This window comes from Lithobates pipiens, unplaced genomic scaffold (genome assembly GCF_037356315.1).
Source record: "Lithobates pipiens isolate NorthernLeopardFrog02 unplaced genomic scaffold, aLitPip1_a1.2 Scaffold_10, whole genome shotgun sequence".
Classification (NCBI taxonomy): Eukaryota; Metazoa; Chordata; class Amphibia; order Anura; family Ranidae; genus Lithobates; species Lithobates pipiens.
In genome coordinates, this window is record NW_027507686.1 from 188905476 (window position 1) to 188921856 (window position 16381).

The following is a 16381-nucleotide window of genomic DNA, read 5'->3' on the forward strand; positions in this document are numbered from 1 at the left end:
CTTTAATGGAGTCCATTTTAACCCCTGCATCACTGGTGTAAAGTTACAAAAGGCCAGGCTGACACTCTCCCATGAGCAAGGAGACATGTTGGTTCTTCCCCACATTGTTGGAATACACAATAACACAATCTATACGGAGTAAAGATGTTACTTGCCACCTTCCCACATGATGTAGCTGTAGCCGATTGCTAGGGGCGGCCACTGCTGGAATAACGCCTTTGCCCCACATTGGGCGCCAAATGTAGCAACCTCCTGGACCTCTAGAGGCCTAATGGTGACCTCAAGAGTTAGGAACAGCTGACATCCTTCCCTGGGTTAGCAGTCATGCTGGGTGTAATGCAAGATGAAATGATGGTCGCCAGTCACTTTTTGAATGCGAACAAGAGATTTATTGTCTCTTAACAAGAACTGTGGGAGAGCGGATTAGGGCCAGGACACCCTTAGGTAGATGCAATGGTAATTGGCAGACTCTGAGACACCATAGGTAGACAGCTATACAGGTGAAAGTCCTCCAAGCAGATGCCACATCTGTATAGGTAGGACTGCTGTCTCCTATGGCAACTAAACTTGTAACAGTCAGTAAAGGTAATCGTACATAACTCTTGGTAAGTTCTTCTCTTATCTCACAGTATCCCACTGTAGGTCTTCACTCACTGAGCTCCCAGTCTCTCACTAAACTTCCAGATCCTTCCTCGTCATCTGATCTCCTGAATTATTCCACAGCTAAACCCGCTGTATTTTCCTCAAGCATCACCCCAGCTAACATGCAGGGTCCCTGGCTTGGCACTCTCTGAAGCTTTCCCACTTCTTCACCATCCCCCGCTGGTGAGAAGACTGCTCTGGTACTTGTTTGAGCTTACTCACAGTAGTCTCCAGTAATAAGGTGGATGGTCCCTTAGTGGCTACTGCTTCACCTATACCTCCAACTAGAGATGGCCTTGCGGTTCGCCCGGCGGTTGGTTCGCGGCAAATTGTGCTCATTCGTGATTCACCAAACCGGTGGACTTCTGGCGCTGTTCGCGCAGCGGACATATGCGTTTACATTGTGAAGAACTTTGACCCATGACACATCCATCATGGGGTACAGGACAGCCATTTGAGATATTTTAGCACATGGACAATTGGACATACCCCCTACCCTATAAATAGACCTGATCTAGCGGCCATTTTACATTATGTCTTTTGTCAGTGTAGGGAAAAGACGCTGTGTGGAGCAGGGACAGTCAGTTTAAACTTTATTACTAGCTATTACTATTAGGCCCACAAAAGTCCTTTTAAGGACCGGTATAGGTGTACAGTGTATAGTGTTGTAATACACTTATAATATACTTTCTTTCAAATATACAAAGTATATTATGGTGCACTGCTGACTGCTGTGCTGCTGAGTGCTGCCCGATTCTGCAGCTGTCTTTTGTCAGTGTAAGGAAAGGATGCTGTGTGGAGCAGGGACAGTCAGTTTATTCACTAGCTATTACTATTAGGTCAACAAAAGTCCTTTTAAGGACTGGTATAGGTGTACAGTATATAGGGTTGTAATACACTTAGAATATACTTTCTTTCAAATATACAAAGTATATTATGGTGCACTGCTGACTGCTGTGCTGCTGAGTGCTGCACGATTCTGCAGCTGTCTTTTGTCAGTGTAGGGAAAGGACGCTGTGTGGAGCAGGGACAGTCAGTTTAATCACTAGCTAGCTATTACTATTAGACATGGGCGCCGTCAATAAATTAGTTTTGTTCTGTTTTATTACGGTTCATATAAAAATTAAATCCGTACTTCGTATTTCGTGTCCGAAATTCAATTTCAATTCGTACGAAATACGAATTGTCGTTAGGTTCGTTAACTTGTACGAACGTTCGTTACGATTAATTTAAAGGCAAAAATATACCTCAATTTGCCAGTCAATGCTGATGGAAGTTTGGTTTTTTATCCGAAATACGAAATTCCGTTGAAGAATTTCCTATCCGAAATACCAATTTTAGTTTCCCTGTGCTGTGCTGACTTCCTCCTGGGGATTCGTAAACAAAAGTTCGTATTTCGTACAAAATTCGGATGCATGGCAATTCGTATTTCAGATCCTCCCGAACGTACGAATTTAGGGAAATTCGTACGAATTTGAGATTTGTACGAAACGAATCGCACATGTCTAATTACTATTAGGTCCCCAAAGGTCCTTTTAAGGACTAATATAGGTGTACAGTATATAGGGTTGTACACGTATAATATACTTTCTTTCAAATATAGAAAGCATATTATTGTGCACTGTTGACTGCTGTGCTGCTGAGTGCTGACCGATTCTGCAGCTGTCTTTTATCAGTGTAGGGACTGAAGGACAGTTTGGTGTTTTGGAGCAGGGACAGTCTGCAAATCACTAGCTACTAGGTCCACAAAGGTCCTTTTAAGGACTAATATAGGTGTACAGTATATAGGGTTGTACACGTATAATATACTTTCTTTCAAATATAGAAAGCATATTATAGTGCACTGCACTGCTGTGCTGCTGACCAATTCTGCAGCTGTCGTTTCTCAGTGTAGGGAGGGACAGTTTGGTGTTTGGAGCAAGGACAGTCTGCAATTCACTAGCTACTAGCTGGTTACTATTAGGTGTACTATTTGGTGTGCAGTATATAGGAGTGTAATACATGTATAAAATACTTGCAAATATAGAAAGCATAGTATAGTGCATTTCCACTGTGCAGCATTGTGACTGCTGAGTGGTTCTGCAGCGATACTACAAAGAGTGACAAACGCAATTAAAAAAAAGTATTATAACTGGTGTGATAGACCAGTGGCCCCCCAAAACGACCGATTGAAGCAGGGTGTTATATACCTTCTTTCACATACATACTGCACTTCTCTAGAGACTTTTGTCACAGGGTCATTTAAAAAATGACAGGCAGAGGAAGAGGCAGGCATTTCCGCAGGGGTGGTAGGGGTAGGGCAGGAGCAACAGGCTTGAACCAAAGTGGCAAATTGCAGAAGGTGCGTTTACATCAAAGGACGCACCAGACTTGGTTGAGTGGCTCACTCAGCCTTACTCTTTTGCACTCTCCTTATCCTCTCGATCTGCACCCTCTTCTTCACTCTCTGCTGTGTGCACCCCCAAAGACACTACCACCAACACCACCACCACCATATACCCTCCGCTTGAGTCACAGGAATTATTTTCCGATCCATCACAAGACATTGCCGATGTACAGCCACTCTTGGCATTGGATCAGGAAGAGGGGGTAGCAACAACCGCCACTCAGCAGTCTGACGACAGTACCCAGATCAGCCCAAGGAGAAGGTTGGTCCCTGGTGTTGCTGCCTACTCCGAGATCTCTAATTATAGCGGTGGGGAAGGTGACATTGATGATGACGTGTCTATTGATGTCACATGGGTGCCCACAAGAGAGGAAGAGGAGGGGAGTTCAGAGGGAGATATGGACCAGCAGATAGGGAGGAGAAGCAGGTGGAACTTACATTGCACAGGAGGGACAAACCAGACGGCTAATGTATCAGGAGCGAGGCATCAACCATGTACGGTCACATCTGGCGCTCCCAGGACCCCGGCACATGGCTCCGCAGTATGGGCTTTTTTTAACGTGTCTGCTGCTGACATTAGTGTTGCCATCTGCAATATTTGCAGTCAACGCATAAGTCGCGGTAAGCCCAACACTCACCTAGGGATGACCGCCTTAAGAAGGCACATGAGCTGCCATCACCGAGCCCAGTGGGAGGAACGGAACCCACAAAGCCACACTCCAGGCTTTCACCCTCTAGCCTCATCTTCTACTTCTCCTTCTCCTCACAATTGCCCTCCACTCCACCTTCAATCATGCCGTCCTCATGTTTTTCTGGAAAAAGGCAGGCTTCCATGGGCCAAATGTTCGAGCGTAAAAAAATAATGATGCTAGATAACCCTCTTGCCAAACGGTTGACGTCTGGCTTGTCAGAACTGATAGCAGGCCAATTACTGCCATATAAACTGGTGGACTCGGAGGCCTTTCGAAAATTTGTGCCCATTGGAACACCACAATGGAAGGTCCCAGAAAGGAAGTATTTCTCACAGAAGGGCATCCCAGAGGGATATGGCCATGTTCAGCGACAAGTGAATGTATCTCTGGCACAGTGTCAGTGCCAAGATACATCTGACCACAGACACGTGGTCTAGCAAACACGGGCAGGGACTATATATAACAGCCGTCAAGCATGTAACCCATGGTACCTGTGTAGATTTGGTTTTACCGCCACGGATTGCATGCAGGCCTGGCTCTTCTTCGCCTCCTCCTACTCCACCCTCCTCCCTCTCCTCCTTGGCTGACTCCTCCTTTTACACTGCTAGCATCTCTTCCGCTGTGCCGCCCAAGATCCCCAGAACCTATTCGACATGCCAGGTGAGACGTTGCCATGCTGTGCTGCGTCTGTTGTGCCTGGAAGCCAAGAGCCACACTGGCCCTGCACTCCTTTCAGCTTTACGTTCTCAGGCAGATCAGCGGCTAACACCTCTCAATTTGACAGTTGGTAAAGTGGAGTGTGACAATGGTGCCAATGTGCTTAGTGCATTGAAACAGGGCAAAATTGCCATGTACGTGCCATGCATGGCACACGTCTTAAACTTGGTCGTGCAGCGATTAGTTGTCAAATACCCTGGGGTCCAGGACATCTTGTGGCAGGCAAGGAAAATCTCGGTCCATTTCAGAAGCTCTTACACAGCCATGGCTCGCCCTGCTGATATTCAGCGGCGACACAATCTGCCGGTCAGACGTCTTATTTGCAATTGCCCGACGCAATGGAATTCAACCTTCTATATGCTTGATAGGCTGCTCCAGCAGTAATGTGTAGTTAATGACTACCTGTACGAATTCTGCGGCAGAACAGGTTCTGGGGAGCTTGATTTTTTTTCACTGTGCCAGTGGCTGCTCATGTGTGATGCATGCAGACTTTTGCGGCCATTTGATCATATCACCAAACTGGTCGGTCGCAGCCATGGCACCATCAGTGACATCGTACCTTATGCCTTCTTTATGGAGCGTGCATTGCGTCGTTTCATTGATCAAGCCGTGGAGGAGCAGGAAGATGAGGATGTCACAATGCTGGATAAATTCCCAGGGGGGCTACTCTATCTGAGACAAGTCAACAACAGGAGTCTGAAGAGGAGTCAGAGGAGGATGTCGGGGCGGATGAGGAGGATCAAGAAGAGCATGCTCTAAACCTTTCTGGGATCCCTGTTGTTGTGCGTGGATGGAGAGAGGAGAACAAGGAGGATGACATTATCCTGGATGATGAGCAGGAGCCAGGCCACCACACCGCTTCCAGTTTAGTGCAAATGGGGGCCTTCATGCTCCAGTGTTTTAACAGGGACCCCCGTATAAAAAGCATAAAGGTCAAGGACCAGTACTGGGTGGCAACGTACTTAGACCCCCGGTACAAAAACAAAATGGCAGAAATGTTACCACCATCACCGAGGGCTGTCAGAATGGAGCACTTACAGGCCTTGCTCTGAGAAATGCTGCATTTTGCTTTTGCGTGCGCTGGCCGAGGAGGAATTCTCACTCCCAGAGAAAGAGTTGCAGGTACCAATCCAACAGCGCCTGCAAGAAGAGGGCTGTTTGAAGATGTGTTGGTGACTTCTGATATGAGGTCATTCTTTCAGCCGACCCATCGTCAGGTCTCTCCCGAATCCAGCATCAGGGAATGCCTAGACCGACAGGTGTCCGACTACATCGGGTTAACGGCCAATGTGGACGCTCTGAGAAGTGATGAACCCCTGGACTACTGGGTGGCCAGGCTTGACCTCTGGCCAGAGCTTGCCCAATTTGCAATGGAACTGTTGGCTTGCCCCTCGTCCAGTGTCCTGTCCGAAAGGACGTTCAGCGCAGCAGGGGGGATCGTGACCGATAAGCGCACTCACCTAGCTCACGACAGTGTTGACTACCTCACATTTATAAAAATGAATGAGGCATGGATCTCGGAGGATTTCAACACATGTGACCAGTAGACCATGTATATGCATAACTCTATAAACAATTTATTTAATCTAGCACACAGACCTTTTTTCTACCTTTGGCTCACTTCCTTGTACAAAAAAAGCACACCGTACTATATACCCATACCCTCCTGTTTGAAGAGGTTGAGCGGTGTAATATTTTACCCGCAGCGAGTTGCTGGTATCAGTGCTGCTGTCAGTGCTCTCTATCTCGGTGCTGGTGTGGTGTCAGTGCTCTCTATCTCAGTGCTGGTGTCAGTGCTGTCTATCTTGGTGCTGGTGTGGTCTCAGTGCTCTCTATCACGGTGCTAGTGTCAGTGCTCTCATGGTGCTGGTGTCAGTGCTCTCCATCATGGTGCTGGTGTCAGTGCGCTCTATCTCGATGCTGGTGTCAGTGTTCTCTATCACGGTGCTGGTGTCAGTGCTCAGTCTCTATCGCGGTGCTGGTTTCAGACAGTGAGGGACATAGCAGCGGAGAAGCCAATCAGCAGGCAGTGCCAGCACTATGGCTGAGGATCAGCACTGGACTGGTACCTCCGGACCACCGCAGTGGAGCGCAGCATAGGTGGGGGTAAGGGCCGGGCAGAGGGAGGGGCTCAAGCACAGGTTGGCACACTGGGACACTAACACAGGAATGCGCTGCCCTGGCTGTGGCACTGATCATCTCCTGCACCCCCTTCATAGCCTGCCCTGACCTTGCCTATCCCCCATGGCCTTCATGCGCTCCTGAATTGTCAAAATTTCACAGATAAAAAAATAATGCTTGTCGTTGTCGATCCCAGATTCATTTAATACTTTTGTTATGTCAGTGTCCATGTTGTGGGATTTTGTGTGCACAGCTAGTAAGTATTTTGTGGCTGAAAATATGACCTGGAGGCAGTTCGCAAACTTTTGGCCGCGTTCGTTCGCGGTTCGCATTCGCGAAACGTCCCATCGGAAGTTCGTCCATCACTACCTCCAACCACAACTGGTTCCCCATCCAGCTAAACCTTCGCAACTTGGTTGGACTCCAATCCTGCAGTCCCAACCCTATGCTGCTTCTCCTGCTTCTGGATAGCAGCCAGGTGTCCCTGGGATAGGCCTCTGGCTTCTGGCCTGGCAACATAACACACATCCACCTAGACAGCCGTCAAGGTGGTACAGAACCCCGATCACCTGACTCCACCCAAACAAAAAATAAGCTCTCCCAGCCACCGTGCCACCTAGTGACAGAAGAGAAAAGGTGCAGCAATTCCAGAATTAGAGAGGAATCAGTGGATCTTCTAACAATTATCAAGGACAATTACTACCTGGCAAACTAAATTTGTTAGCAACCCTGCCTCAACACCAGGATGCTACGCCTTTGCACACTGCTACAGACTAGTATTCCAGTGTTTCTCCCTCAGTTTCACTTCCTCATTCAGCTAATGTGACCCCAGTGCAGATGGAGAAGTGCAAACTAAACAAGGACATTCTCAGGTGCTCAATGTCTTCCTTATCAATTTATGACACCTTAATTTATTAGAATTCCTAGCTCACACAGTGCTCAAGGTTGTAATGCTGCACAAATTAATCTCGTCATGCAAAACAACGTACTTATAAATTCTTTTCAGGAAGTGATTGTACCGGGGGGAAGCCTGCAGCTGCAGGCTTTACCCCAGTACCATTTTTTAGAGCTGGCGGTCGGCTTTTTGATGATAACAACCAAAGCGGCTCAGCAGCTGCTCGGCCATTATCACAAGGAGCAGGAAGGGATGACCCCTTCCCTCCCGCTGCTGCTCCCGGGTTTTCCACCCCACCAGGAGACCCGATCGACCAGCCAGCATGTCCACTGGCTGGTCAGAGTCCAGAACAAAGCCAGAATCGGCTTTGATTGGGTCTCCAATGTAGTAACCTGGAAGTGACATCACGTCACTTCCGGTCAACTCGGCTGCCAATGGCGCCGACTTTAAAGAAACCCTAACACCGATTTTGGTGTTTTGAATACTTTTAAGTGCAAAGGAGAAATTTTGGGTCTTTTAGACCCCCAGATCCTACTATAAAGGATAAAGATAAAAAAACTGTCACCGCCATTACTGTTACAAGGGATGTTTACATTCTTTGTGAAATCAATAAAAGTGATCAGATTTTGTTTTTAAAAAGGACAGTGTAAAAAAATGAAATAAAATAAATAAGAAAAAATAGCACCAATGAAAACGCACCCGCAAATGTAAACGGTGTTCAAATCACACATGTGAGGTATCTCTGCGATCGTCAGAGTGAAAACAATAATTCTTGTGCAGGACCTCCTCTGTAACTTTAAACTGGTGACTGTTGAAAATGTTTAAAGCGTTGCCGATGGAGATTTTTAGTCAGTAGTTAGTAGTTTGTCATTGATCCACGAGTGTGCACAATTTTAAACCATAACATGTTAGGCATCTTTTTACTCGGTGCAAAATCTTTTACAATATACAACAAAATTGGGCTAACTTTACTCTATAGTTTTTTTTTTAATTCAGTGAAGTGTATTTTTTCCCAAAAAATTGCATTTGAAAAAACACTGTGCAAATACCATGTGACATAAAATATTGCAATGACAGCCATTTTATTCTCCAGAGCCTTTGCTAATATATATAATGTTTGGGGTTCTACGTAACTTTTTAGCAAAAAATACAGATTTTCACTTGTAAACAAGTGTCATAAATAGGCTTGGTCCCGAAGTAGTTAAAACCCGTGGCTTTGTGTAACAAAAAAATGCAGACGAAATCCACCTGCCAGCTTGCTGTCAATTTTCGCCAATTTGAGGAAATATTTTTTGCATTTCGCCAAAGCACCCCTGAAGATCCCAAAAGGCACCCTGGTTAAAAAAGGCTTGCGTTGGATCAAGCTATATGTTTACTAGCTTCTATGTTTTTGGGTCTGGCGCCTAGATTTTTGGTAAAATTTGGCCAGTCTTGCAGTAAACTATGGATGCATTACAAGCCTCAACTTTACCAGAACAGTGGGCATAATGATTGAAGATAAGAATGTTTCTCCCAGAAAATAACCTGGTGACAGTGTACAGCTCAGCCTTTTTGTTTGAGCCTGTTCTCTGTATCCTCAGAGAAATATCTAAAACTGGTGTTGTGTGTTGGGATGAATTGTTTCCAATACACTTGATCAGTGTAGACTGTGCCATGAAAGAAATGTGAGTAGGGAACATGAATATTTAACTTTTACTCCTCAAGTTTCATCAGCAGAGAGCAATAGAGGATGAGAGGTTTGAGGACAGTTATTGTGTAATTGTTACAGCTCTCTGCAACATGCCTTTAGGTTTCCTGAGATGTTCACAGAGTACAATTGTCACAGGTGGAGATAAACTGCATATTTTGGCTTAATCTTGCCATCGTTCCTCCTCCAAATGGGTGGTGCATGTGGATCTGTGCCCACAGTGGCAGGGGAAGGTGCAGAAGAGCCGTTGCCGGAAGACACAGAGGAGCAGCTAAGTTCTGGAGATGGCACCCTTGAGTTCAGTGGACGAAAGATGACTCACCTCCCAGCATCAATATGTACACTTGGTGATCAGCTTTACAAGCTGTACTTGAGTGGAACAATGATAACAGAACTACCCGATGACTTCTACCAGCTTTACAATCTGCGTACTTTGGCACTTGATGCAAACAAACTTCCAGAATTGCCAGAAGCTGTGTGTTCTCTACCACACCTTGGCCGCCTGTACCTTGGAGCAAACAGGCTACAGGGATTACCCATGTCATTTGCGCGTCTCCAAACTCTACGTACCCTGTGGATAGAACGGAACTTTTTGCATCACTTTCCACCGGTGTTGTTAAGCATGCCGGCCTTGCGCTGTCTGCAAATGGGGGACAACCGTTTAAAGGGGCTTCCAGGGGACATTGCTACATGTATGCCAGGCCTAAAAGGTCTGTGGCTCTATGCAAACAGACTAGAACGCGTGCCGAAAGTTCTTCTACGTTTACATGGTTTGGAGATTTTAGATCTGGACCGGAACCGCATTGCTGTGTTCCCAGATATGAGTGGATTGAAAGGATTGCGCCTGTTATCTTTTGACCACAACCCTGTGAAAGCACCTCCAAAAGTGGGGGAAACTGTTACTCTCGTGGGAGAAGGTGCTCAGGAGTTCATGGAAGAGCGGGAGGAGCAAAGGAAGCAGAGAGAGGAGGAAGCGATGGAGGAACAGGAAAGGGAGCAGCAAGAGAAGGAGGCAGCAAAGGCAGAGGGAGGTGAAGAAGGGGAAGGGGAAGGGGAGGAAAAGCAGGAAGAAGAGCAATATGATGAGGAAGATGCAGAGCAGGAGAACCCTAACACTGATTGTTACTCTGGGAACAGGGAGGGGGACTTCTATGAGGAAGATGATGAGTATTACCTAGAGGAGGAAGAAGAAGGCTTTTATCCACATGAGGAAGAGAATTATTACACAAGAGGGATTTATTGATTGTTTTTTAAATTATAATCAGAAATGACTGCTCAGAGAAATGTATAATAAAGACTACAGGTACCTACATCCCAAAACTATATTTGAATAGAAAGACAAAAGGGGTGGGGCAAGTAGGATTTTTATGGTACCGTCACAAGACATTACAGCTTGGTTTAAAAAAAAATTGTTTTTATTTAACATTGTGGTTAAAAAAGTCCTTTAGAATCCTCAATACACCTCTAATATGAGGTTATTCAAACCTAAGGATACCTCCAAGAGTCGTATGGATATTAGAATTTAAAAGTCAAACTAAAGATAATGAAAGGATAAGTGAGATAGATATATTTACATTCCTATTCAGTAAACAAATTGCTTTTTGGTCAGCTGGGTCTCTAATAGGCCTATATTACCTTCTCTGCATTTCAAATACCCACGTAAAAATTAAGGCGAGCCATTGGAGGAAGATTGGACATGTAGGCATGTTTTAACCACCCTCCAGCAAGTTTCTCAACTAACCATTTCATGAACTCATGTTTGTGCAAGACCTGACTTAGGCAGAACTGCACTTATCACGGGTTTGCTAAGGTGTCCAACCAATAATATTCCCACCCAGAACAATTTTTATTCATTGGACATCCACCATCTTGTGTCTATGGCTGCCTTAAAGGGAGTTTGCCATTTTACCCATTTAAAGCGGGAGTCCGCCGGGACTCCGCATTTTTATTTTTTTTTTAAAAGCCAGCAGCTACAAATACTGCAGCTGCTGACTTTTAAAATAGTGACACTTACCTGTCCAGCGCGCCCGCGATGTCGGCACCCGAAGCCGATCTCTCGATCGTCTCTCGGGTGCTGCCGCCGCCATCTTGGGTATGGGAATCAGGAAGTGGAGCCTTTCGGCTTCATTTCCCGGTTCCCTACTGCGCATGCGCGAGTCGCGCTGCGCAATAAGGATGGACCCGCTGCCTCTGTGATCTGTGTGTTTCCCAGCAGGCAGCGGGGGACTTTCGGAAAGGGGCGTAATCTATGCCCCTTACCGCAGAGAGCTATCCCGGAAGTGGGTGCAGATACCTGTACTGTACAGGTATCTGCACCCCCCCCCCCTGAAAAGTGCCAATTGTGGCGCCGGAGGGGGGAGGGTTCCGATGAGCGGAAGGTCCACTTTAGGGTGGACCTCCGCTTTAAGGCAAAATGGAAGGTTCTCCTGTAAGAAGAACCCACAACCCAATGGTACTCCTCACTGCTGTGCTCCCCCACAGACCACAAAGGAATACCTGATCCTTCTGGGTACGATGGGGCTACTCATAGGTTGCAGTGCTCGAGCCAGAGTGGCCAGTTGCCAGGCCCAAGCACTCTCAAGTAAATAGAAGGAAGAAGTTAACCCTGTATAAGCGCCGACACCATTCATTCCAAAGTTTACTGTATTTGCTGGCGTATAAGACTACCTTTTACACTTAAAAAAAATGCCCAAAAATCGGGGGTCGTCTTATACGCCGGGTATACAGGTATACAATGCTGCCCGATGGATGTCAGCCCCCAAATGTCTGCTAACACTGTATGTGGCTTCAGCTACAACAGTATACGCCGTTGAGCCAATCCCGGCGAGCGATGTATTTTATTAATGAATACAGAGCCTGCTTGGATTGGAGTAACAACCTCAGCCAATCCGAGCAGGATACATAGAGTAGCCTGCTCGGATTGGCTTTGAGAGAGAGAGAGAGAGGCAAGGGCTGATGATGCTACAGCCTCTGCCAATCCAAGCAGGTGTTGTATTCATTAAAATAATACACCGCTCACCATACTTCCCTGGGTAAATCCATTCACTGATCTCCTACTACTATACATCCTGCTATTTGCCTTTGAGGTCCCAGGCACCCAAGAGGGACAGGCAAATCTGGGACATATGACAGGGGGGTTATTAAATGCATTTTGGTGGACAATTCCCATAGAATGTAACCCAAAAGTGGTATAGGTTTGGTTAGTGAAAAATTCTACTTTCCAGAGTTGTGGCATTCAATAGATCTCTGTTTGTGTTATTGTTTGATTTACTTTATGACATAACACAGCATGGCGGATGAGTAGTTGGCATTCTTGCTTTGTGTTTTTTAATGGTTCTAATGTTTTTTTTAAATGGTGTTGCCTCAGAAGGGGGGTAGTCTTATACCGCGAGTATTGCCCAAAACCTATGTTTTCTCTTGAAAAATAGGGGGTCGTCTTATACGCCCAGTCGCCTTATACGCCGGCAAATACGGTACACAAGATTAGGACTCTGCTAGGGGCTGTGGGTGAGTACAGGCAAGAGAACCTGTCATTTTGTCCTAAGTTTTGTAAAACATTGAAAGGGCCAGATTCACTGTCAGTTTTTTATTTTTATCATCTGTGTCTTAGTTGAAGATATTTCCTTTCCTAGTAACCACATTGGGATATAAGGAGACAACAAATGTCAGGCAAAGATGCTGACTTTCAACCTCTACAAAATAAGCTGATTATTTGATTGTTTTTAAAAGTGACCCTGTCACAAAAAATATTTAGAAGAAGGCTGTAAATACTTACCTTATTGTGATGCCTGCACTACCGAACACGCTCTGTTCATGGGTTCTCGTCCTCTGGGAAACCGATCTTTTTGTGAGTGTTGATCTTCAGGGCCACCCCACAGCACTCACTTAGTCCTCCATCTGATCCTTATGTCACTGTAGGACACAGTAGAGATGTGGAAGTCATGAGAAGGAAATATTGACATGTGGATCAGACCCTACTGGAAGTGTCCTAGTGGACTTCGAGGGACTAGAACTTGGCAAGAGTTTCAATCAGTCCTGCAGGCATTAGGAGGATTTACAGTCTGCATTTACAGTTAGAGATTTTTTTTTTTTAAACATGGTCACTTTAACAGAATACACTGGTGGAAACTAGATCTACATATACTGACAGACGTTAGCTGTAACCTCTGTACAAAGATAATTTATGTTTATATATATATATATATATATATATATATATATATATATATATATATATATATATATATATATATACACATATACATATACATACACATATTACTAAAATCTGTTGTATTATTGATAAAAACATTGTTTCAATATATAGTTTATTAGCATTTGTTTGTTACATGTGTGTTTCCTGCTTAAAAAGTAATAATTCTAACTGTTAATATTAATAATAATAGTTAAGATGGTAAAGTCATTTGTAATCCTTTTAAATGCACAGCTTTCATTGTAGTAAATACCTGGTAATTCTGCAATGAAACTCAATCATTGCCTGTTATAAGGTGACAACATTCCTAGCCCCAGTCTTTCAACTGCTCTGATTTATTATCACCCTGTCACATGCACTACTATGAGCTGCTACAAGTGCTCATTGCAAAGGAATGTTCATTTCAAGATGTACCAAAGGTTTTAGTGATCTGACTTTTTTAGCCAACAGCAGCAAAGAGGATAAGGGGGCCAGAAACACTTCACAGTCTGGGGTCTGTTCTAACCATTTTTGCTGCTGGAGGTAGAAGTCAGACTGCTGAACCTTAAAGTGGTTGTATACCCACATTTTATACTTTTACCTACAGGAAAGCCTATAATAAGGCTTACTTGTAGGTAAAAAAAATATCTCCTAAACCTGTACGGTTTAGGAGATATTCCCCTCGGTATGCGCCGCTGACTGCAGCGGCGCATGCGCACAAGGGGTTTCTCGCCGTCAAAATCCGGCAGCGGCCGGACTGAAATCTCCCGCGCGCATGCGCGGGAGTGACGATATCGCGGCTCCGGCCACTCACAGCGCCGGAGCCGCGATAACCGGAAGAAACGCCGAGGGAGCATGTCAGCTCCCTCGGCGTGGATCGGGCCAGATGTCGGGGCCTCGTTCTAAGGTAAGTATTTCATAATGAGCTAGTATGCGCTGCATACTAGCTCATTATGCCTTTTGCTTTGCAGGTTTAAAAAAATAAATAAAAAAATGTGCGGGTTTACTACCGCTTTAAAGCAATCCTTGCCTCCTCACTGGATGCAGCAGATGAATCTTGGGGATGTGGGAAATGTGGGGGTGATTTACATGAAGTTTATTTGGTACGCACTGCATTTTTTCTCATTTAAACTGATGCAGTGTGGTAAATAAGTAAAAAGGGGGATGCTAACTAATAACTCCCATTTACTTACCTGAAATTGCAATGATGTAACAAATGGAGCTCCAAGTCTTCTTTTTTCCTTAAATTTAGTGTGGCAGGGGCCTCCTTTTTTGTGCCCTAGTGACATGGATGATGTTAGAAGAATTGATTTCATGGTCCTTGCAGGATCTGTACAGGGTCCTCATGATTTTCAAGTGGTGGCATCATTTGATAACAATGTTAGGGGTAGCAACAAGACCAGACTGCTTATCTAGAGCAGCACCATTTTCCAGTGGCAGAAGAGATGCCATGCAATCAGCACAAGGGACACAACTTTAGTAGGATTTGCTCCTTGTACCAGGTTTGTCTTTAAGGCAAGGCGAAAGGGGCAGCTGCCCTGGGCACCATCATTGTTGTGGGGCCCAAAGCAGTTGCCTCATATTTGCCAACTATCCCAGTTTAAATTTGCTTGTCCATTGAAGTTTTACCCCAGTGTTGTGTCCTGATATCTCAGTGTGAAGTTCTGTTACTAATGATGCCCAGTTATCCCCAATTGCCATGTACAGCTGACTCACCTGCAGACCCTGTGTTTACATGTAAATAACCTGCATTGATATGTAAACAGCGATCAGCATTAATATGTAAATTACCGCTGTATTGATCTGTAAATTTAGGTAGCATTCATATGTATATCATGCCCCACCTGAGGTCATATCCACCATCACGTCTGTTGAATGCTGTCCACTGGGGAGGTAAATGGGCATTCTGGAAAGTCTTGCCTACAAGTGTGGTCAGTAAGCCTAACATCAGCCTGTTCTGCAGAGGTAAGCAAATTGGAGGTGAAACCCTTTTTAAAAACAACATGGTGCTACAGCACCTTGAATTTTGGGTGGATGTGAACATGCACATCTCAGCCAATGTGTGAGGATGTCATTAACAATTAATGGCACTGCTGTGTATCTGCTAAAGGGCAGCACATTTCTGTGGTCTCAGGAAAGTGATTTTGCATGCATTCTCGACACACGCAAATGTGAATGCAGGCTAAATGTTTCAATTACATTGGTGGTCAGTGTAAATCTTCTCATTATATTGTGAAGGTTCCCCTTACATTGGTGGTCAGTGTAAATCCATCCTTACATTGGTGGTTACTGTGAATGTTCCTATTATATTAGTGGTCAGTGTAAATCCCCATTACATTAGTAGTCAGTGTAAATCCCCATTACATTGGTGGCCAATGTAGAAATGTCTCTTTATATTGGTAATTTGTAAAATCCAAACTTGCATTTGTGGCCAATTTCGAATCCCCCCTTACATTGGTGTTCCATGTAGAAGCCCCTTTAAATTCGTGGTGAGTGTAAATCCCCCTTACATTGGAAGCCAGTGTTAAAATCCCCATTTAATGGTTGTTGATGTAAACTCCCCCATTACATTGGTTGTCAGTGTAAAATTTTCATGACATTGGTGACCATTGTACATTTCCCTTTACATTGGTGGTAAGTGCAGAATTGCCCTTACACTGGTGGTCAATGTAAATCCCCCTTTACATTGGTGGTCAGTACAAATCTACTCAACATTGGTTGTCAGTTTAAATTCCACCTTACAGTGGTGGTTGGTGTAAATTTTCTTATTACATTGGTGTCAGTGTAGAAATCCCTCTTTAGATTGGTGGGTGGCGTAAAATTCCCCATTACATGGTGGTCAGTGCAAATTCTCCCTCACATTGGTAGTCATTGTAAATCCCCCCTCACATTGGTGGTCATTGTAAATTCCCCATTACATTGGTGGTTATTGTAGAATCTCCCACTATATACTTGCCAAAGATTTCCAGCTTTGCTCTACATGATTCAGAATTTGCCACTGTGTACTGCCTCCTAACTAACCCCACCCCCCCTTAGGGCTGCTACCTCA

General features: G+C 44.9%; 1 protein-coding gene across 1 annotated transcript; it reads left to right on the top strand.

The window, feature by feature from the left end:
* The first annotated feature begins 9284 nt into the window (after positions 1-9284).
* On the top strand, positions 9285-10415 carry LRRC10B (leucine rich repeat containing 10B). Its single transcript, XM_077463505.1, has one exon. It carries the CDS (start codon positions 9331-9333, stop codon positions 10381-10383), a length of 1053 nt encoding a protein of 350 aa, XP_077319631.1. The 5' UTR covers positions 9285-9330; the 3' UTR covers positions 10384-10415.
* Positions 10416-16381: the final 5966 nt, after the last annotated feature.